At 39.9% G+C, this 23,296-nt stretch overlaps 1 protein-coding gene across 18 annotated transcripts in view; it reads left to right on the top strand.

Moving 5' to 3' along the window:
- Cd44 (CD44 molecule (IN blood group)) overlaps positions 1-23,296 on the top strand; it is an 84,042-nt gene that overhangs the window by 51,805 nt on the left and 8,941 nt on the right. For 4 of the 18 annotated variants that reach the window (XM_076847048.2, XM_076847052.2, XM_076847051.2 and 1 more), the window contains 11 exons: positions 1,457-1,582; positions 4,206-4,319; positions 4,798-4,914; positions 6,643-6,771; positions 8,242-8,373; positions 11,093-11,194; positions 13,047-13,136; positions 14,017-14,220; positions 16,938-16,991; positions 20,577-20,648; positions 22,742-22,820. In XM_076847048.2, coding sequence (XP_076703163.2) covers positions 1,457-1,582; positions 4,206-4,319; positions 4,798-4,914; positions 6,643-6,771; positions 8,242-8,373; positions 11,093-11,194; positions 13,047-13,136; positions 14,017-14,220; positions 16,938-16,991; positions 20,577-20,648; positions 22,742-22,820 — 1,219 coding nt within the window. Of the gene's footprint in view, positions 1-37; positions 164-1,456; positions 1,583-4,205; positions 4,320-4,797; positions 4,915-6,642; positions 6,772-8,241; positions 8,374-11,092; positions 11,195-13,046; positions 13,137-14,016; positions 14,221-16,937; positions 16,992-20,576; positions 20,649-22,741; positions 22,821-23,296 lie in introns of all 18 variants that reach the window. The other 14 variants (XM_076847044.2, XM_076847046.2, XM_076847045.2 and 11 more) reach the window with 12 other exon arrangements.

Raw genomic sequence — 23,296 nt, forward strand, 5'->3', positions numbered from 1 at the left:
CACTTTTCAACAATCCGTTCAGTCATGGTTACCACAGCTTTGATGAGCACTAGTGCTACGGCTCCTGAAACAGCAACCAAGAAGCAAGAGGCCCAGGACTGGCTTTCATGGTTGTTTCAACCATCAGAGTCCAGGAATCATCTTCTTACGACAACAATGTCTGGTAATGAGTTATGGTTATCTTATGCATTTTCTTGACCATCTTTAATGATTTTCATTGCCATATGGGATAATGTTCAAGTCTAAAGTCCATTCTGGTCACACAAATATTTGTGATGATTTTGGAAGGACTATGAGTTCTGAGATCAGTATCTTTGATTACATGGAGCTAATATGCAGTTTTCTTTTTTTTCTACTCTGTGGGATTTCTAACTCCTCAGAGGAGGATAGTAGAGGAGCTATGAACAGGGACAGGTTTGTCTTGAGGATAGAACAAAATTATAACTTTGAAAGAATGCTTATGCCTACTCCAAAATTATTGAAGTCATAAAAAGCTTGTAACTTTTTTTATGAGAAAATATAAAAATATAAAAAATATATTTTTATATGAGAAAATATAGAAAATATAAAAAAAATATAGAAAACCTCCATCAGTTGCGTTATTGGGGTGGACACTAATGGTATGCAAAGCAAATGGTCATTTCATAAGACAGCCTGAGCCTCATTCAGAATGCAGAAAACCTCTTTTTAATAAAAAAAAAAGAGGTCTTCTGCAGTAACCACTGAGAAGCTGAAAGTTTCCATCTCCTTTTCTATGATTAATTCCAAAAGAAAAGAAGGAAAAGTTCTAAGAATTTAGACTGGAATCCACTTTCATCGTCTCTTCTGGTTGACTAATAAAATGCCAGACATTATTTCTCTGTTAATTGACTTTTTTTTCCCCTCTCTGTCTGCCAAAGTACTGTTGGGAATTACAGCATTACTTCCATTTGCATTTAGAGAGATACCATAATCTGATGCTAAAGATTTAAAAAAAAATAAATTAGAAAATTATGAATGCCACTCTACCATTTTAGAAATGATTGACATGATTTCAAAGTTTTCTTGAAGGTGTCTTGATAAAGCAAATAGGCATATATGAAACCTTTCCACTCTTTTCTTGGAACTCAAACTTTTAAAGAATGTGTTCTTAATGAGTTATTAAGAACTGCATCTGAAAGCACAGGGGAGTTTTGACTATCTTTTCGATGTTTTTAGTTTGCTGTGTTCTGTTTTTACTTCTTTAGTGGAGCGGTGTCCATATTTATTCTTCCTTAAAGTGAAGGTTCTGATGTAAGGATCATAGCAATTGCTTTGAGATCTATAGATTAGATCCAGATGCAAGTCTGCAAGAACCCTCTCCCTTTCCTCTTGAAATCTTGGGAAATCCATTCCACCTGCTGTGCCTGACTTTCTTCCTCTGTGGAATGGGTTACTTGGCATCCAGCTCCACCACTAACGCAAGTCACCATAACAGGTACGGATTCAAATACCATCTCAACAGGCTGGGAGCCAAATGAAGAGAACGAAGATGAAAGAGACAAACACGTCAGTTTTTCTGGATCAGGCATTGATGATGATGAAGACTTTGTCTCCAGCACCAGTAAGAATGATCAATTCCAGTAGAACCACTTTTGCAAGTTTTACTAATTAACCTAAGTGACACCTGATAGTATTTCTCTTGGAAAACAGTCAATGTGAAAAATGGGTGGACTTATGATGATCCCTTAGTTATATCCCCATATGATTGTGGAGGAAGAAATAAGATGCGATTTCTTTTTTTTTTTTTTTTTTTTTTAATGACAACCTAAACATATTTGGAGAAGTGAACCAAATGCCTTAGGTTCTTCCTATTTTGTTTATCGGTGAGATTGGCTACTATAGATTCTCTTTGAGTTATCGAGGATTGTCAGAGAATGACATGTGAAAACATCACAACAAATGCTCATTGTATACCTGCTCTGCTGGGTGCTGGGAGCACACGGATGAAAAAAGCCCTTGCATTTGAAGAGTGATTAAGAGAGTATTAATTCAAAATTGCCAATGACCCTGAATTGAAGGCTTTTAGAAGGGCCTAGAAAGGCTTAAAACAGGGGAGTGAGAACTCAAGAGTTGTCTTAATCAAAACCTGGTTGAAGTCAAAGGAACAAACCCAGAATTTTAACAAACATGTAAGTAAAAGACGTTGAAAAGAAAGGTAAATATTAGCTCACTTAAACAAGGCAGTGCTAGTTATTAAAAGCAAATAGTGAAACTGCTTAATAGTATACAAATTTGTGACCATTATAAAACTTTTTGAGAACTAAGACATGAAATTTTTTTTTCAATTGAGTTGAAAAAAAATATTCTTTTAAAATTAAAATATACCAAGTTTGGTCAAATATTCTGCCAGATGACTGAGTTTCTCACATGAACCTGTAATGACCTATGGTTTTGCTGGACAGAATGAGAATCTTGAAATTAACTCCATCACAGCTTTGCTTTTCCTTAGAGATAAGGCTCTTGGGGTGTTACATGAGCTCTCCCAGGTCACTGAATTTCTGTCTGTCCTGTTGAAACTTGAGAGTTTCATCCCCAAATGAATAGCACCCAGGGAGAAGGGGATCTAAAAGAATAGCCCAGATTTTGAAAGCACCTGAGCATATGGCAGCCATACAACAAATACTCAAAATGAACTCCATTCTTTATTTTACAGCTTTAAAATACATATTCTTTAGCCTGGACATCTCTGCAGAGCTTAGTCTATACTCTTTCTTTTTTAATTTTTTAAAACTGTTTTTTGTAGTTGTAGATGGATACAATACTTTTATATAATTTATTTATCTTTATGTGGTGCTGAGGATCGAACCCAGGGCCTCACACATGCTAAGCAAGCGCTCTACCACTGAGCTACAACCCCAGCCCCTCTATGCTCTCTTTAATACCTTCAGAAAGAAAACCAAGTAACCAAAATCACTGGAGCTTTATGAGTACACTGTCTCCTGGGTTCAGGATGTGGCCCAGTCTTGGGTAGGTCCATCTGTAAAAAATATGGTTTTGATACTTGAGAAACCAAAATCCCTTGGATGGTGACCCCAAAAGATCAACCTGCAAATAAACTGTATGATCAGGCTCCAGGGGAAAACTTCCTTCACTATTTCTTCATCTCTAGAGCATATTTTTCAATTTCCATTCACTTTTTTGTTGAGTGTCTATGCCTGTGATTCAACAGGATACCCTTTTCCTTTTGGAGGGGAAGGATAGCTACCATTTTTCATGCCTATTGAGAATGTGTTTCATGATTCTAGACATTATTCTCTTAACTTGTGAAATAGTTTTGGGTTATTTGGGTATCAAAAATAAGCTTTGAAAGAAGATGGATTTGCAAATATCCTTTTCATAAAAGACATTCTAATTTTGTCATGATCCTTCTGTTGGATGTTTATGCTATTCTAACCCAAATATTTTTGTATGACAATATCAGGGAACTGTTATATGGATATATACCTCTTTTTTTTTAACGCACTTTTCTGATGGTGATGGGTTACTTCTGGACTTTTTCTATTGACTGTAATGCATCTTGTTTTTCTTTCATTGGCTATGAATGGCTTGCTCATGATATTTGTATTTGATGAGAATTACCATGGGTGTCTGAGAAACATTCAGAGTTATGTGGCCAAACCATATTGCTATTCTAGGTAGATGTTCTTTCTCAGAACCATCTACAGGAAAGTTCTGGATGCTCAGGGTATTTGTTTCTCCAGTAAAATTAACTAACAAAATAGTGATCATTGTGGTATAATTTTCAGACACCTGCCTCTTCCATCTGAGGTAGCAAACATGCCAGCGATACCAATTCTTTGGCCTTTCAAGTGCAGAGGGCCACCTACAAATCTGCATGGATGGGCAAAGCTCTGTCATCTCTGGTGATCCTCGGTGGAGGGCTGGTGTATTCCAAGCTGTTCTTCCTGCTACCACAGTTTCTTTGGCTGCTTTCTCCAAGAAGATCTCATGTTCTGAACCCCAACGTATTCTATGACAGAATGCAAAGGACATTGAGATGCTTCACAATATGGTGGATCAAGCTGAAGGCTCTCTCCGCTTTCTCTCCGTTTCCATGCAACCATCTATACAACCTGGTATAGATGCCTCATTGTATAGACTACAGAAGGAGTAAATGTGCAGTACAATTTGTGAAGGCTCAAGAAATAACATTTTCCTAATTGCTTCAATCATCATTATCACAGTTTCAACCACTCCACGGGTTTCTGACCACACAGAACAGAACCAGGACTGGAACCAATGGAGGCCAAGCCATTCAAACCCAGAAGCACCACTTGAGACAACCACAAGAATAACTGGTAATGGGTTATATGTAATTAAAGAAAGATATTTTTCCTTCCAAAGTCTATGATGCTGCAATTGTCAACCCTTAGGACACAGTGGAAAATTTAGTTAATGTCGTATCACAAATTCTCAGTGAACTTTCATAAGGATGCTCAATTCCATTTAGGAGTCAGATAGCAGTCATATCATCTGGGCACAAAGTATTTTGAGGGGGCCTTATTATAAAATGAATACATTTGAATGGTTTATGGCACCATCTCTGACAAAGTGTTTATAGTGGAATACCAAGTAACCTTGAAGAAATTTCATGCCCATTCATTTTTTTCTTGGGACATATTAGTGAAATCATTCAAATTTTTGAGAGTGGTTGCTCCGAAGTAGTGTTCAGACATAACACCTTTAGATAGCATGTACATAAATGGAAGAAGAAAACCAATAAAAGTTGATTGATAAAAAAAAAAAATCACAGCATGTATAACCTCACCATAACAGATGTAGACAGAAATGGCCCCAGTGTTCATGGAGAAAACCGGACCCAGGAATCCCAGCCTCCTCTCATTCACCATGAGCATCAGGATGAAGAGGAGGCCCCACATTCAACAGGCACAAGTAAGGATGGCGGTCGGCAGCTCTGGTTACGGGAGTGAGTAAAGACATTCCGGGGGCTAGGGAAGACAATTTTTAGACACTGGCCACACTCTGTGTCTCTGAACAGTCCTAATCTCTGCAGAGGCTGAAAAGGGGCCAAATCTGCACACAATTTTTAGAAACTGGAAGAAAAATGCTAACTTGTCAGGTTGCACGAAAGGCTAAAACGTTTATCTGAGATAAATTCTATATCTGAGATAGAATTCTGTGTTAAAGATTCCCAGAGGTCCCATGTGGGTGATTTGTGTGGGTTTATGGAAATGTATGGTGAGGAGTGCGTTCTTTGAGTGCTTAGTGGAGGATCTGGAAGGAAAGTTTGACAAACAGAAGGATCTTTGGAATACTTCTTTCTGTGAGGATATATGATAAACCCACTTTCTGTTTCATGCTCTCTTCCTCTGTTATAAAATGGCATCCCTTGAACTCTTGGAGAAAAGTCAGTAATATACATGGTCTGCATTTGAATTCTACAACTGCTCTTTTTCTGTTTCCAAACCCAGGGGAACTTGAGGGACGCTTTGATACTCTCACTGTCATTCTCCTTATGCACAAACACCTCAGGTTTTCTAAAATAATCTCCAGGCTCACCGCTTGACTATCAAAATAGGATGAAAACAAAAAGAGAAAAAGTAAAAAAGTATGTTCTCTTCTTTCAGATTTGTAGCTCTGAGAGATGCCTACCTTATTTGGAATAAAGTAAGCTTTTTTTTTTTTTTTTAGATAACAGTTTGTAGCATTTTTGAAACTGTGGTTCAACTATCACTCTCACAACCTTGAATACCCCTGCGGGGGACAGGTACTAAACAGTGACTTAGAAGCTAAAGGAGCTTTTGGGAATCACTCATCTGAGGGATCCCAGACAACCAAAGAAAAATTTAGGACACTGTTCAATAAGTCCTGCACATTGTACTGAACATGTCCAACAGGCAGGCCCACATGTGATTTCTTAGCCTAATATATTTGATATATACATAATGATTGTGAGCTGGGTTAACAAAGAAGAGTTCTAATAGGAAAAGGAAGAGAGAGGAAGTCTATAGTCCCCTTTGGGCTCTAATAGTGTATCTTAGAAATTATTCTAAACATTTTGTACTGAAGCAGAACACGTCCTAAGAGACCTGGAATTAATGAGCCTAATGTCAGAAGGTAGTGGTTTGGGGACATTGCCATAGGGTTGTAACCATGTTATAGGTCAGTGTTGTAACACCCTAGACATTGTAACAGCTTTCACAATGGGTAAAGCCATTGCTGGTACATTTTTGTTGAGTGTGACCCATGTGAGTTGTCCGACTATACTTATGTCATAAGTTGTTATACTCTTCCTCCAAAGTCAGCAAAGAGTTTATTCTTTGAACAGTTCTCTTAGGCAGGATATGTGAGGCCACTCACCACAGTAAGATAAGAATAGTACTGGAAATTCACAGGCTATGGCCTGGTCTTAACTTTGCACCAATCCAGCCACATGATTTTGAACCATTTAAAATTTCTTTGGATCCTAGTTTTCTCAGCTGAAGAATTAAAGGATGGGGCCATTTCATTTCTAATATTTCTTTCTGAATATTAGTGGTGTATCTCCTCGTTGTCTTCCTTTTCTACTGTCTCTCCTCATGAGTCTGTGCCCTTAAAGTATAAGAGCTATTGATGAGGAAATGGGACCACAACGGCTCACAGTTGACATTCTTCTCACAGCCTGGGAAACTTCTAGTAGTACAACAGAAGAAACAGCCACCCAGAGAGAACAGTGGTTTGGGAATGGATGGCACGGGGGATATCACCAAACACCAAGAGAAGAATCTCATTCAACAGCAGGGACAACTGGTAATGGATGGTTTAATAAGCAACCTTGAGTGGGAACTTCCTTTTGAATTAAATACTGAACACTGAGGACCCGGGACAAAAGAATAATGAAGGAAAGGTCCTGTTAGGTTTCTGAAAAAGTCATGTTGTGGTGAACACAGAGGCAAACCCTAAAGGCTCCTAAAAATCACCTGAACAGGAATAGCTACAAGCACACAAAGGAAACACAGGGAATATGTCCTCGAGAATGTCACTTTCAGATCTAGCTTTGGGCATCCCCTAGTGAAATTATAACAGAGACACTAAGCTTATAAAATGCTTCCTTTTGTAAAAAAAATCTACTCTCTAATGTGGGCCCATCTTTATAATATGGCCGTGCGAAATACTAGGCTTCTGAGAAAGAATGTTGTTAGAACCCTAGAGTAGAAAGAAGCAGAACCCGATATTATGAGAAAAATGACACCTAGCTGACATCATTTGGGCTTTTGTGCATATCTGTTTGGTGATTTCTCCTTGAGTGTACAATTGCTTTCCTCATATTTATAACCAAGTCACCTCCTCTAATTCTTGAATCGTGGGACTGTAGAAATTGGACTCAAGTCATATCATTCTCTCTAAGTGATGCCAAATCACTTAGTTCTGCAAGCTCTTGTGCATGACTCTTTGGTCTGTGTGACTGAAGTATTGAAATACACCCTGCTTTGTAAAGAATGTGAATTTCACATTCTTACTTGCTACCAGTGGGAAATAGTCCCATGTTTCCATTTGCAATATAGAATATAATGCAGAATATCTTTCCAGTGCATGGCAACTTTTGAATGAATTCCTAGTAGAGCAAGGGATTCAATGACTGGCTATGTGGTTATGGTTGTTGCTGGGGAGATACTGTTGTGAGCTTTTTTAAAATCTATCCTTCTCCATAGGTGAAGAATGAGGCAGAGGCATAAGGCACATTTTTATATGTCATTTGTGCCATGAGTCCCATTATTAAAAGGTTGTTTCTAATAGATTCCATTCATGCTTTGGTGATGAATGGTATTGACTTTCATGCTTAGCCCGTGGCAATCTGTTATCTATCTGATTCCTTCTCTAGATCACTAACAATCTTTTGTGTATTTCACTGGAATGTGGTTTTCTCTGCATGACATCATGCACTTGGGTGCTTGTACTTTCCCCTTAAGGGGATTGACACAGCACGGATCAAGAGCTGTTTCTTCATCTTCCCTTGATGCCTATAACTCATTCTGTATCCACTTCCACTGCAGAAATTGTTAATGCTTTGTGTCCTCTAGTTCACATGCCAGTTGCCAAGAAAATGAGCATGAATGAACCCAAACCTGCTAAAACATTCTGTATATGAAATCTCTTTGCCCTGTGTACTAGAAAGAGAGTTGTAATGTTTGGTCTAGAGAATCTTTTGAAAAATATCAGTGTGTCCCTGGACAAATGTCAATTAACACTTTGACAATTGCTTGAACTGCATGGTCATAGAAGCTTCAGCCCACGACGGCCATCCAGATCAAAGAATGACAACACAGCGTCAAGAGGACGATTTCTGGACTGATTACTTTGACCCAATCTCACATCCAATGGGACGAGGTCATCAGACAGAAAGAACCATGGGTAATAGTCTCTGAACATTTGAAATTTTTTTATATATATATGTAACAGCAGAGTGCATTACAATTCTTGTTACACAAATAGAGCTCAATTTTTCGTATCTCTGGTTGTATACATAGTATATTCACACCAATTCATGTCTTCAAACCTGTACTTTGGATAATAATGATCGTCACATTCCACCATCATTAATGAATATATTATGTTTTTAAAATCATGCAGTTATTTCTCTTAGCAATGTGTCCTGGGTTTTAGGCCAATCTACTTTCCCTGGGAACTTGAAATTTCTTCAGAACTCAGTTTTCTTGGTAGGAGAAATAGACACATTCATCTGAATATGAAGTCCTGATATTAGAATAAATAATTTTGCAAGAGCATTAAAGGATTATTACTTATATATTGTGAAAATGGAAGTCTTTTCCCATGTGGAGGGGTTAGTCCCAAGATTGCTCTTCCATTTACTTTTTTTTTTTTTTTTTGAGGTTTTAGTTGTAGTTGGATACAATACTTTTATTTATTTATTTAAAATAGTGGTGCTGAGGATCGAACCCAGGGCCCCGCACGGGTTAGGCGAGCGCTCTACCACTGAGCCACAGTCCCAGCCCTCTTCTATTTACCTCTAACCCAAGGTTTTCAAAAGAACAAGGTTATGGAGTCAGTGACTATTTCCATTGCAGTCTAAGAAATAACTTGTCTTTGGCAGAAAAATCAGAGAGGTTAAAGAGTTGATGAGTAATTATACCAAAAAAGTAACTAAAAGGCTCAGAAAACTTGATTATTCTTGTCACATTTAGAGATAATATGGTATTTAGTGATTTGAAATTTAGACTCTTCTTGACTTTTGGTGAAAGTTCATGAATTTAATGGGTGAACAACTTTTAAATGAGATGGAATTCCTGACTTCCTAGATACCCTTCTTTCTTATTTACCTATGAGCAATTCAAAAAGAGAGAGAAAAAGACAGTAGTTATCGTTCTGCAAGATTAGAATATTGTGAATTGATCCTATCAACTTGTATAAAGGAATTTCTCTTCATCATAACAGGTGACAGTTTGCTTGGGAGAAACTTCAAGAATTGATAGTATGTAGTGCTCCTCTTTTATCAGTAGTAAATAAGTTGAATAATCCATAGCCCATGCTCTTTAAGAAACAAAATTAGCTGGCAAAAGAAAGCATTTAGCATCAAAATAGACCTAACAATGTGAAGCAGAAAGAGATGTGAAATCACTATTGCCAACAGTAATTGCTCAATAAATTCAGAGCATCCCACACCCTCCAGAGAGCATTAGAGGAAGATGGATTGGATCTGTTTTGGGGGAAATGGGAAAAAAAAAAAAAAACTTGGGTAGTTAGAGAAAGGAAGTAAAAGATTTTCTTTTTAACAAAAGGAGATTCACATAAGGAAGGCCACAAAGCAAGAAAAGTCAAGAAATAACTATGTCAGATTGGTGGATCCCTTGTCATAGGGAAGAAGAGTTGAATGGCTAGGTTGGGGCCATTGCGTTGAATTCCTGTTGTGCCTCATGCAGCCTCTGCACACATTTTAGTACAACATGGCTCCTGGGGGCTCTGATGTCATTCAGTAGAAAACAAAGGAAGTAAGAGATCCTCAGAATCAAACTAAAGGGTCTTCAAACTGAGGCAGAGAAAGGGATCCCATTACATGGTGAGCAGGTAAGGACAATACAGCTGGCTTCAACTGAGGAGTAGCATACTACCTCTTGAAGGAGTCTATGAATAAAATGAAAATGAACAAGAGTGTTTTTTTCTGGCAGAATATCTACTAGGAATTTTAATTTGAGTTAGTTGGACTTTCCTCTTCTTTGAAATCTGAGATAGTAGAGTCGGCCATACATTTCTATCCTGCAAAGATCTTGATGATCTTCTCTTTTAGATTGTGAAGACTTCCCTGCAGATGCGGGAGCCCAGTATTTCAGCACTTTCCTCTGGAGCTATTTGGAACTGATTACATTTCCCCAGAGGCAATAGTGTGGGTGGATTGACCAACCTTTGGCCTCTGTTTCACTCAGGATTTGTTTTTTCAGCAGAATAGACCTGTGATAACTATTAAAAATAGGATCTCAAACACTTTAGTGCTAAGTCTCTGCACCACTCATCACTATAGAGAGTAAACTTCAAAGATACCTCCTATTTGTGCTTCTTGGGGAGGGACTCGGTGACATACACTGCTTCTTGTTTCTTGTCCCTGCTACTTCCTGTGGCCTCTGCCTAGGAGTATTATATAATGATTGTTTTGTTTTTGTTTTGTTTTTCAGTTTTATTTACATGTTCACTATGTGAAACAAAAAAGGACTCAATGAGGGAAGAAGGGTGTTAAAAAGTCATTTTGCCTACTAGGTGGGAGGTGATTCTGCATGTCTGGGAAAGGCCATGGGCATGGAATGGGACTAACATGGGTTATGTTTCTGCCTCTGCAAGGCTCGGGAGTCCCATCCTGTGCTCATGTATCATCTTTCTAGACTCAGCAAAAACAAACCAAAATCATGATTTTGAGACCACTCCGCCCTCCAGTGAAAGCTGGTTACTTCTTGTGACATTCTGAGAAACAACAATTGTCCCCACTCTGGAGCTCTGAAATCAGTTGTGTGCTTTCTTTCCTCTGACCGGTTTCAAATATAAAACGAACTTGGCTACAGAACATAAATGACCCTTAGGCGGTGGTTTAGGAAATAAAGCAATAACACTGATTTAATTCCTTCAGATGTGGACTCCAGTCATAGTACAACGCTTCAGCCTCCTGCCGATCCAAACACAGATTCGGTGGAAGACATCAACGGGACAGGACCTATTTCAGTGACAACTCGTAAGGATGATGACACTCAGCCTTGTTTGTTGATCTCTCTTCCTGCTTCAGCTCTTTCCCATGTTGGTCAAGATGCAGTGTTTGGTGGTGGAATCGTGCGTTTTTTTGTTTTTGTTTTTTTTTGCTATGTGGCTCTGCTCAGCCCGGGGTGTTATGCTATCTTCATTGTCTATATTTCTTGTGGGTCGTTGAAACCTGGCGTTACCTTCATTCTTGGTGCCTTTCAGATTCAATGACTTTCTGAAGGGGGGGAAAATAAAGGAAGGAAGAAAAAGAGGAAGAAAGAGGGAAAATAAGAAGGAAGGAGAGAAAGGGAGGAAGAAAGAACAAAGGAGAAAGGAAAGATCAGGAAGGAAGGAAGAAGATAAAAATGGATGTCCAAATGCATTCTAAGTACTCATATTAGGGACACCCAAGACCTCAGAGAGGACAGAGGTTTCTCTTTGTTTTAACTGACCACCTCCTTGGACTCCCAGCCTTGCTTCAGTAGAGGCAGACGGATTGCTTTCATGGTTGTGAAAAGACATTTTGGGGAGCCAGATCGTCAGAGAGAGGAGGGAAATCACTTTAATCTACAGAAGAGGGCAAGGCACATTGTGGACAATTGACAAAGGTGGCAGGGTCCCCAAGGACCTGGAAAAAAGAAAGGAACATTTGCCAATGCCCCCCCCCCTTTTTTATCACTAAGCATTCGGTAGGAAGCAGCATTAAACTTCAAGTAGCCTTATTTTTCACCATATGTACAGGCAAATCCTAGAGATCAGGCTGAAGTCATTTATAATTTCTTGGCAGAATATGAAGGAAATCCAGAATTGAGAGGGTCTCATTTTACTGCTTGCTACTCATAATGGGGAGAGTCTTTTATATGAGCCCTTGAGGCCCAGCAAAAGATCAGCAAGCATGTGTTTGATTGTCGGCCATATAAATAGCACAGTGTGAAGCATCAAAGGAGCTGGTAAATAAGCCTATGAACTGGCTTCTGCCAATGAAGAGCTTGTATTTCCATTTTATGTTTCTTCTGGCTTTTGTTCTGATGTTGGGTTTGGGATTTGGTGGATATCTGTCTCTTGGTAATGTTTATTTGGTGGTGGTCACGGCTGATGGGTGTGTTTTATGGAGTGCTTGCACCTGCAACTCAAAGGTCAGTACCTTTCCTAGAAGAATGCAAATGAAATGAATTCAAAACACTCAATTCAGTTATGGGCAATGGTTCAACCTCAGAACACTGAGGGTCCTATGTTTGCCCAGGGAACCATTTCCTTGGTGCAGTGATGAGAATCCCTGTCCACAGACGAGATCAAAAAACCAATAATAGAATGAAATGGTATCTTTCACTTAATGGTTTTTAGAAGGGAGTTATGTATTTCCTTGTATAAATTTGATTTGAGTTACTCAAGCAGGTCATCCTAAATGCGATCTTTTCTCTTCTGTGGTTACAGGTATCCTACACAGTGTTATTTTTTTTCCTACAGTCATGTTTGTTGACCCTCAATTAGATGCTTTTGACTACTGATAGGAACACTAAAATTTAAATATTCCTTTTCCATGTCTCCGCGTTCTCTGGTTTTCTTGAGGGTCTGGGTGCCATGCTGTAGTGGGAACTGGGCTGATCCATGGTGGGTGGGGAGTTCTGGTTCAGGCTTCACCTTGGCACTTGACCTTGATGGGCTGTACCCAGAGACAAAGGGGAAGAAGGTAGAGACAAAATGGAATTCTTCTGCATATTTCTCCATGCGGTGTGGCACATCTCGTCCTCCCCATGCACCTGTGCATAGATCCTTCCTGTTAGCAGATCTCAGAGGGCTTGTATTACGGTTCAAAATAACACTGGCTTCATCCCTCATTGAAACAGAGCACAGTCATTCCCAGAGCTTCTCTACGTCACATGGAGAACTGGAAGAAGATAAAGAGCAAACAACCATTTCTACTATCACATCTAGCAGTAAGGATTATAAAGCTCAGCTGGCTTCAGCTATTGATAAAAATCACTATTTTAAGGGTGCTTTTTCAATGTCTTTGGTGGAGGGACCTCAGCTGGCTGTTGCTATACTGCTTCTTTTGATCAAAAGGTGCATCTGGTGGTGGTCTCTGCATTTTCTGCTCTGTAGACCTCTTAGAAGCCATTGTACATTAAATGTAAACTATGTTGCTTAATCTCTAAGGCCATACTTCTCAAGCTCTCGAGTTGGTGACTTGGTTTAAAAACAATGTATTGCTTCCTTACTATTTGCGATTGCTGTAAAAGTCTGATTCTATCACTTTACGTTCTTTACATTAACAACATTATTTTGCCATTTGACCTCTGGAAAGCAACTCTGTGGTGCTGGTGACCAAGAAGCAGTGCCCTCCGGGAAAAGGAAGGAAGAGTTAAGTTAGTAGCCTTAGGTCTTTGAAACCTTGTGTTTTCTATTTCACTTGCAGGCAGCATAATTTTATCTTTCACACTTTGCTTTTCAATGCGGTGTTCCTTCTAGATCTTTGAAGGAGCATTCCACTGAGAAAGAGCGCAAAATTGTCTAGTACCTGAGCTGACTTCAAGGCCACAGCTGTCGCGGCCTAAGCCTTACCTTAACAGCTCAGGCAGATGTTTCAACAAACGCTTCTTCTGGGTATTACAATCACTTCTGTTGAGTGCCGTCCAGGTGGCATCTATTGAAAAATACCAGTTTTGTTCAAGAGTGTGACCAACTTCCCTGTCTTTTGCTTTTGTTCTTGGATAACAAGAGGAAGGCTTTTGTAGCAATCGCATGCTCTGAAAAGAAGCACGTGGAGGGTGGTGATCTTACACATGTGGGGTTTTCATCGATTCCACCTCCACACAGATAGGAATGATGGCAGAGGTGGAAGAAGAGGTGGAAATCCTCCTGAAGACTCCACTACCTCATTGGAAGGTAAAACCTCCCACTACCCAGACACAAGGGAAAACAGGACCCGCATCCCAGTGACCCCTGCTCAGCCTGGGGTCTTTGGAGTTACTGAAGTTCCTGTTGGAGATTTCACCTCTAATGTTGATGGCTCTTTACCAGGTAATTTGGCCACTTGTTATCTGGTTTGCTTTCTTTACAGAGAGAAACCACATGCACTTTTTTCCTATTAAAGGGCTATTTTCTGCGTAGGCTGTGATTAGGCAACTTTGTGACTTTCATCCTGGACATCAACTCTACTGTCAATAAACTCAGGTTTATTTAGGATAAAAATCATGCTTCCATTTGCCAGTGCACTTTCCATTTTTTTTTTTGTGTGTGTGTGACTTGGTTGTTATGGTGAGATTTCTTTCTTTGTCTTCTTCTTCATCTGGTGATCTATCAAGTTGAACCATATGAAATTAATGGTTTTGTGGAAATAATTGAATATTGGCAATTTCATTTGATTCAACTAATAAATGCTGCCTATTTAGTATAGTTTACCCAAACGTGTGAGTAATTTCCTCTATTATCTTTTATTGGTGATGGATTGATCAATTTTACCTTTGGTGATGGGCTGGTGGCTAATCTCTTCTAGTTACGATGCACTAAAAGCTTCATGATCCAATCTACTATTAATGAATAGAAACCACTTCTTTTATTGTAATGGCATAGAAATGACTCATTCAATTAAGTCTGATATGCACTTGGAATGAGACTTTTCTTCTCAAATAAGCAGTTCTCTAATTATTCTTTTGTTTGTTTCTCACTGTGCATTAAGAAATTCACAGTAAAAAGGGGGGAACTAGAAAACATTCACTCTAGCTAGGAAACTAAAAACAAATTCCCTCTTCCTAGTATCAGCCATTTGAGTACTTCTTATGGCTCATTAACATATTAAAAATTAGTGAATTTAAATATACTATTTTTTAATAACAGAGACCCTCCCTCCATAACCCTTCCTCCCAAAAGAAGAAAAAAAATATGAAACCTAATACATAAAACAGGTGGCTGTGTGATGCTATGCCTGATGTAGGAAAAGAAATTCTAGAAGGTCACTTGTTTGGCCTTTCTTTTGGGCTGCCCACGCCAGGAATTCAAAGAAAACAGTTTAAAAAATACTGACCTCAGCAATACTGGCAGGACAGAGTCCCCTCACATTTCTTGTTTTTTTTTTGTTTTTCCATTTAGCACGGTTCTATTCTTCCTTGCTAAAAACTCCAAGAACCATTGTTGGATTTCTTCTGGAGACGTGAATGTTATGAGTACTGCCAGCTGGGAGTACCCCTGTAATTTCAGCAGCTCTGGAGGCCCAGACAGGAAGATCATGAATTCAAAGTCAGCCTTGGCAAAAGCGGGGCGCTAAGCAACTCAGTGAGACCCTGTCTCTAAATAAAATACAAAATAGGGCTGGGGATGTGGCTCAGTGGTTGAGTGCCCCTGAGTATAATCCCTAGTACAAAAAAAAAAAAAGAGTACTGCTTAGTTTCTCTTGGCAAAATAAGGCCTGTTGTGCAACCTAATGGATTTAAATTTTAAACAGCAATTTTAATAGTTACAGTATCCTATAAGGTTTACAAAACCTTGGTGATAAAAGGCCTTCTATACAATCTGTATTCCCAGATACTGATCCCTTCTGTGGAGTATACAAGAGGTGGTAAACCATACGGACAGACTTTTCATGGTTCCCCGTGGAGTAAATGATTAGTGAATAGTCTGATTCCCATCCTTGGTTTTCATTCAAACGCTCATCCAAGTGTATTTCTTCCCATACATTTTTCTCAGTCTCTATGTTTATGGCTAGGAACTAACACATTCAGAACCGTGGTGGCAGTGCTGGTGATGGTTTTGGTGATAGTGGTGGTGCTTTTGGTATCTCGGATTACAATGGGGCATTTCAGCAAGTGCTGCCGTCTGTTATTCTAACCATCAACCAAGGAGCAAAGCAATCTCGCTAATATAATTATGAGGGTGATCACCTTTCCTCATCAGGGAAATGAAGATGATCAGGTTGCTGTTTTCTTTCCAGGTACCTTCTCAATGGATGACTACAGCCACTTTATGAAACCATTGTCGTGATTTTTTAAAAACAAGATTCTAGTATGATTAGTATATTTTTTTTTGAAATGTGGTGTTGTTGTGGGGTGGAGAAGACAGTGAATTCCCATAGGCTAAATCGGGATTCGACCTGTAGATGCAGATTTTAGCAATTCTTGAGTTGGTCTAAGATTAAGCTTCATAGTAATGGATGTTTGAGAAGATGGGATTATATCAACTATTGGTATTGAAAATATAGACTTGATTTTTGGAAAATCATTAAGAACTAATTCTAATACCTGGATACACATCGTTCACATGTTATCATCTCACAATTTCTTTTTTCACTTTTTTTTTTACCCCCTTTCCCCTACATAGGTGGTTGACTTTTCTTTTTGAATCTTTAAATCATTCCATCACAAGATTTTTTTAATTTTAACTCATTTCCTGCCTTCAAGAAATCTCTTTAAGTGTTCCATGCCCTGAGCCAGAGTACACAGTGATCAGAAGTCTCCTAATCCAGTTTTTACTGTCTTTATTTAAAATACACAATGTCCAGTTCCAACCTCAGACCTGTGAGGGCATCATATTTTTGTGGGAGAGTTCTTTGCCACCGTTCTTGGATTTCTACCAAAAGCACATCTCCTAGGGTCATCCTTGAGGACCTATGCTACATCAGCTCCCTTAATTCTGGGATTTGCAATGTTGGGGCAAGGATCGCCTACAGATTTAAAGCCAAAAAGTGATGGGTTGTATGAAAATGCAAGTACTCCATACTGACCTTCCATCATTGCCCATGACAGGAGACCAAGATGCAGGTGGGAGGTCCCATACCACACATGGATCTGGATCGGCTGGTGAGTTTGAAACTGCTGTAGTCGTTTACTGTTATAATCGTGGAACCTGAAGATTACCAATGAAGTGTGAGTCAGTGTCTCCAGAGAAGTTGTTCACACATTTTTAGCATGCATTACAATCGCAGGGAGGTTGACTGAAGTCACATTGCTCGGGCCCCACCCTGAAAGTTTCTGATTCAGTAGGTCTGGGGTGCAGCCCAAGTATTTGTACTTCCAATAAATTCCCTGGTAATGCTGATGCTTCTGGGACAGGGACCACACTTTGAGAACTACTGCTCTGGAGGCAAGTCTTCCATCTGAAAGGATCAGCGAGAATTCAAGCAGGGCTGCTTGTTAACATTTGCCATCTGCCAGAATGACTAAGAGTGTGAGTCTGAAAGAGGAATATCCTGATCCCAGTTCCTCTACACATTAACCAAGAAAGATACACAAAGGGTTGGAGATTCAGTTTCCTAACTAATAAATTTTCGATAATTTGTCACAGGGCATTGATTTAAAGTCACATGATACAATGGCTAGCATTTAAGAGTTTACTGAGTGTTAGCAGCGTTGTTCAAAACACTTCAGAGGTTAGACCATATGCGACTGCTATTTCTTCTATTTCTATAGGGCAATAATTATCAGTAATTATCAAATTCAAAGTTCATCTAATATTGATTCATTTAATTAGACTGCAAACCCTGTCGTATATAAGGACCATTTTTTATTCCCATGTTCCAGATGAGGAAACTAAGGTTCAGAGAAGGTAAGTAAGTAACCTGGCCAAATTGGCATGACCACTGAGTGACAGAGTCAGGTGTTAAACCCAGAGATGCATTGCCTCTCATAAGCACAATCTAGAGAAAGCAATCCATTACGACCATAGTTACTGCCAGGCACACATTATTAAATAGATTCCTGTTTGCTCTCAGATCTCATCCCTGAAAACAGTACTTCCGGCAGCAAAAGTTTGACGTGGGGCAGCTGATCTCTCATGCTGGGGCTAGTGAGAGGCTCTGCCATTGCTGCCTACTGTGGTTCCCCGTTAGCACTGCAAATCCAGGTGACCTCACACAAACCAGTTAATCCATGTAAATTATCATCCTCCCCTTCATGCCCAAGTTGGGGCAAGGATCGCCTACAGATTTAAAGCCAATCTGAAAATGGATAGTTACATGGTGGCTTTGATAATAACCCTTTATGGAAGAGCATGGGAACGTAGGGCTCATTTGAAATACTTCTGAAGTAGAGACAGAAGTTGAAGGTTCCTTGGGTAGGGCCCTTGACCTTTCCCAGCCTCAGATCCTTATTAGTAAAGAGCAGAGCAGACCAACCAGCCTCGGTTACCCCCTAGAGTTTTTATGAGGAGCACAAGGTGTCAGGAATGTGCAAGTATTTTGGAAACAGTAGGGAGTTATTATTAAAAGTCCTGCTCTTTGAAACCAAAAGACTCCAGCTACTCTGAAGTGTGGTCCTTGGACCCGCAGCAGAGACACCACTGAGGAGCTGGCTAGAAATGCAGCATCTCTGGCCAACGCAGACAGACTGGATTAGTATTTGCATTTTAACACCCTCCAGGTGGTTTGTGTAGAAGTCAAAGTTTGAGAAGCTCTCTCCTCCACTGCCTTTCTCACAGCTGAAGCCAAATGAAGGCTCTCTGCCCATGTCTCAGGTTGGGTCTCACCTCCCAACAAGGGTGCCTGGTGCCTCTCTTTGTAGAACTTGCTCTCCCTGCCAGTCCCACCCTTGATGGATTTGTGGACCTCTCTAGCTCAGGAGAGCCTGCTGTCTCTTGTCCATCCTCTTCAGCTTTTGCCTGAAGTGAGAATCTGGTGGGCGGGAGCTGGTCTCTTTGTTTGGCTCCTGTGCAGGTGTCTATTGTTCAAACAGGAGGTTTCATGTTGTTGTGTACACACCCAGATCTTTCCTTGCTGGGAGCACTTTTTGGAAAATCAAAATAAAGAGATTATCATCTATTAATGGTCTCCCTTTCAAATATCAAAGGCTGCTGTGAGTCAGGAAAAAAAAAAAAAAGACCAGAGAGAGTGACTGTACCTTAGGTGGTTTCCAAGGCCAAAGATCTCCAGCTTAGATGGCCACTATCCCACGACTTGTGCAGGTGAAGACCTGCCAATGACCAAGGACCCTGGAAGGCACTTAGGGTAAGTGCTTTGGACACTTTTGAGGTTTGTGGAGTAAAAGGCCATTGTCAAAAATGGGCTGGAGTATGTTGAAACAGTAAGACATCTGGTAAGAATTTGCTCTGAGTTTTAACAAAAACATCAAATTATATAAACAGGAGTCTTCCTACCCCAAATAATCATTGTAATCAAGATTTCAGGGTCTGTTCTGCAGATTCCAAAGTCTGACTCTCTAAGAAAAGCTATTCATTTCAGTCCCTGCTGTCTAAATCTGCTGACTGGCTAAACATCTGAGTTTTCTCTCCTCAGTGGCCTTCGGTAGATTATGGCAGGTTCCCATTTGCTAGAGGAAAAAGCTCATAGTCTCTTAGCAAGGTGTCTTACAGGGGTTTTGTTGTTGTTGTTGTTTTAATTTTAATATGATACCCTTCTCATTTTGATAAGCCACCTATTGTTTTGACTTGTGGATTGTATGTCTTGCAAATGCTTCCCTCCCATTTGGGACTTTGGGATCATTTCCTTATTATTACAATATTTAGTAGTAGAAAATGTTCATTTTTTCCCAACAAAGTCATGTTCCACCAATACGTGGGTAAGGAATCTACTAGGGTGATTTTTCATTGACAGAAAAGGTCATTGCTCCCAAATCCTTATTATTTGGTGTTTGTTTTGGCTTCTGTGATGATATTAGAGGTGATCTTTAGATTCAATTTGGACATTACACGTGCAAGCAGTGAGAGGGGTGGACACCTGACTTTTAAGAGTGTCAAGATTTGAGACATCTGAAGCCAATTCTTTATTTGGCTCAGGACCAGAACTGACCACTGCAACCCCTAGAGATCTTGTTAAAATGAAGACCACTTCGGTAGGTTTTTAGGAAGGCCTGACATTCTGCATTCCTGGTGAGCTCCCAAGTGATGGCTATGCTGCCAGCCTAGGGGCCACACTTGGAGGAGCAAGGTCCTAAATTAAACATAGAGATTAATAACTACACACAACTACCATGTACACAGTCATACATAGTACCAAGTCTCTGTGAAATGATGATTAAGTCGATTCTATTATTATCATTCCCATTTCATAAGTGAGAAAACCAAGACTTAAGGAGGGTAATTTGACCCAGCACACATTGTTAGCAAGAGGCAGATGTTGGACTGGAATCCAAGGCTGCCCAGCTAGAGCCCAAAGCCTTAACCACTGCACCACACAGCTTCTAAGAATTTTCATGTTCCTTGATACAAAATAACGTTTCTGAGCCTTCCCCTTAATTGCATGGAACTCTTGAGGGGGGTGGATTGTCTTGTAATGTCTTTTATATAACACCATAAATGTCTGTGGCTTCAATCTATAAATAGTTTCTTAGTGATGCAGACCTTGGAACTTGGCCCCACGTGTTGCTCTGGAAAGAACTCCTGGTTGTGCATTCCAAACTTGAGCTAAGAGATCTTGTTGCTTTTCCCCTTAGGACATTCAAGTGGGAGTCAAGAAGGTGGGGCAACCACGACTTCTGGGCCTATAAGGAAACCCCACATTCCAGGTGAGTTTCAAACTGTGAAGCAAAAAAAAAAAAAAAAAAAAATCAAAGAAAGTTTCTCAGAATGTTCCAGGAAGAAGAAGAAACCCAATCAAATGCCCATTCTCCTAAATTAAGGTCCCCTGAACCTGATGGCTTCTCTTTGAAAGTTTAAGAATGAATGAGAGTACCATGCTTCTTGGAAGAAAAGGATGGAACACTCTTGTTTCCTTGGTCCCCTGGGTCACCTAGGTGGGCTGAGCTCACATTCAGATCCCCTGGCCTGTTTCAGAGAAGTGCTATGTTATTTACTAAAGTTTTCTTCACAAATGAGTGATTACCCAAACTCTCTAGGACCTTCCTACCCACTGTCCCCTTTATTTCTTGGGCTGGATTTTTTTTTTTTTTTTTTTTTTTTTTTTTTTTGCATTGCAAATAAGGAGGAGACATAAGGACCATCTGTGTTGGGTGGAGAAAAAACATTCTTCTTTTCCCTTCATTACTTTTTTCATGAGGGTCAATCCACTGATCCAGTCAAAAAAAAAAAAAAAACTTTTCAGAAAATATTACATGTGCAAGTAGTGAGAGGGGTGGACACTGACTTTTAAGAATGTCAAGATTTGAGACATCTGAAGCCAGTTCTTTATTTGGCTGAGGATCAGAACTGATCATTGGTAAAGGGCGATTACAGAAAGGAAGGGCTCTCCCAGCATCGTAAATTACCCTTTTAATTGTCCCCTCTTTGGAGGGCTCCAAACTGAGCCACCTGTGGGGAAAGAGAAGAATGTGGTGTATGCCTGGCTCCTCTGCCTCAGCTTGTCTGAGCACACTTGAAGGCAGAGCCTCTGGAGAGAGGGGATGGGCTGCCAGGGAGGAAAGGGAAGGAGAAGGGAAATGCAGGAAGCTGTGATTGGCAGTAGACATCTTCCCAGCTCAAGTGAGAATGAATGTGGAACATCTCAGGACTGGAGACCAGGGCCAAGGTGCAGGGTAGGCTGGAGAAATAGTACACTCCCGTCAGCCTCCCCACTACTTAAGATGAGCCAAAGGTGGTACCCAGCAGGAAATAGGAGGAAACCAAGACTTCTCAAGAAAGTGGACAATGAATGACTTTACATCTTTCTTCTTTCTCAAGCCCTGGTTCATTGCAAACATATAAAACTTCCACTTGCCAAGTCCTATTTAATCCTATCAAAGCCTGATCTTAAAACAAGTGTATAGTATTTCAATAGGGCACAGTCATACATAGTATCAAAGAGGTTTTCAAAAATATAACTAAACAAATGGACGAAAATATCTCACCATTCAGAAGCTCCATGGTTACTATTTTCATCTGTATTCTTCCTGTTGTCTTTCAATGTAATTTATGTACAAAAATAGAACTGTATGGTGTGTGCAGTCTGGTCAACCATTCCTGGTGGTTGACCACAGCTTTTTCACATAGTTTACTATTTTCTTTTTGGACATATACAATGGATATATCCATTTATTTATTTAACCAATCCCCTACCATTGGATATTGGGTTGTTCCCAACTTTTAATATTAGAAACAGCACAGTAAAGTGCATCTTTACAGCTAATTTTGAGATTCTATAAGTTCCAGGAAGTATAACTATGGGATCGAAAGCATGAATATTTTTGAAAACTCTTGCAAATGGAGCCAAATGACCCTCATTACGTGTGCACAGATTCACCCACTTTCTACCTCCTGAGCAGGGTCCTTTGCCACACTCACTAGAATGTGATCTTCATTTTTGTTTAGAATGTTTCTTTCAAAAGAAGCATAAATTTCCTTTAACCTATTTAATAATGCTGCACCAAAGGCATCTACAAGTCTCAACAAGTCACCCTAGGTGTTTTTGGAAAGAGATTTCTCATGGTAGGACTTGAAAATGCTGACTGATGATAAAAGATTCATTCAGGAGGCCTGTTGGACAGCAGCTACAGAAAAATTCTTATTTTACAATGACCTGCCTGGTGGCTGGACCTTTTGGTTGGAGGGCTCTTGGTGCTGACTGTGGTTCTTACTTGAAACAGGTTGATTTTTAAACTGCATTTTTGGTTTTACAAAGTACATTTCCAAAGCTCACGTGTGTCCTTTGGTTCCTTCACACCAGAGTGGCTCATCATCTTGGCCTCCCTCTTGGCCCTGGCTTTGATTCTTGCAGTCTGCATTGCTGTCAACAGTCGGAGAAGGTAAGAGGCTGCCCCTTGGGGCCTGCGACTTGGGGGAGGCATCGTTTAAACTGAGGCTTTATGTCCTTGCTGCTCGGAGTGTAGTTCTTGTGACCAGCAGCCTTGACTTCCTGGGAGCTTGTTAGAAATGCAGAATCTCAGTTCCACCCCAGACCTCCTGTTTTACAGTTTGGGCTTTAACAAGATCCCAGGGCTTGGTGGGCATGGCACAGTTTAAGAAACCCTCCTGTCCCATTCTTTAGAGAAAGGAGGCATTTGTGATTAGTTGGACCCCCACTTTTAAATGGTGGTTGAATCTCATGGTTCTTAATTTTTGCAGAGTTAAACCCACTGAAGACTCTCTCTCATAAAAGTTATGAAATAGCTCATAGGGAATGCACAACGAAGTATAGATTCACTCATTGATTTGTTAAATAAACATTTATTAAGTGCTTTGAGGATCCACAAAATATGGAAAGATTTAGGGATCTTTAGCC

This window comes from Callospermophilus lateralis, chromosome 2, assembly GCF_048772815.1.
Source record: "Callospermophilus lateralis isolate mCalLat2 chromosome 2, mCalLat2.hap1, whole genome shotgun sequence".
NCBI lineage: Eukaryota > Metazoa > Chordata > Mammalia > Rodentia > Sciuridae > Callospermophilus > Callospermophilus lateralis.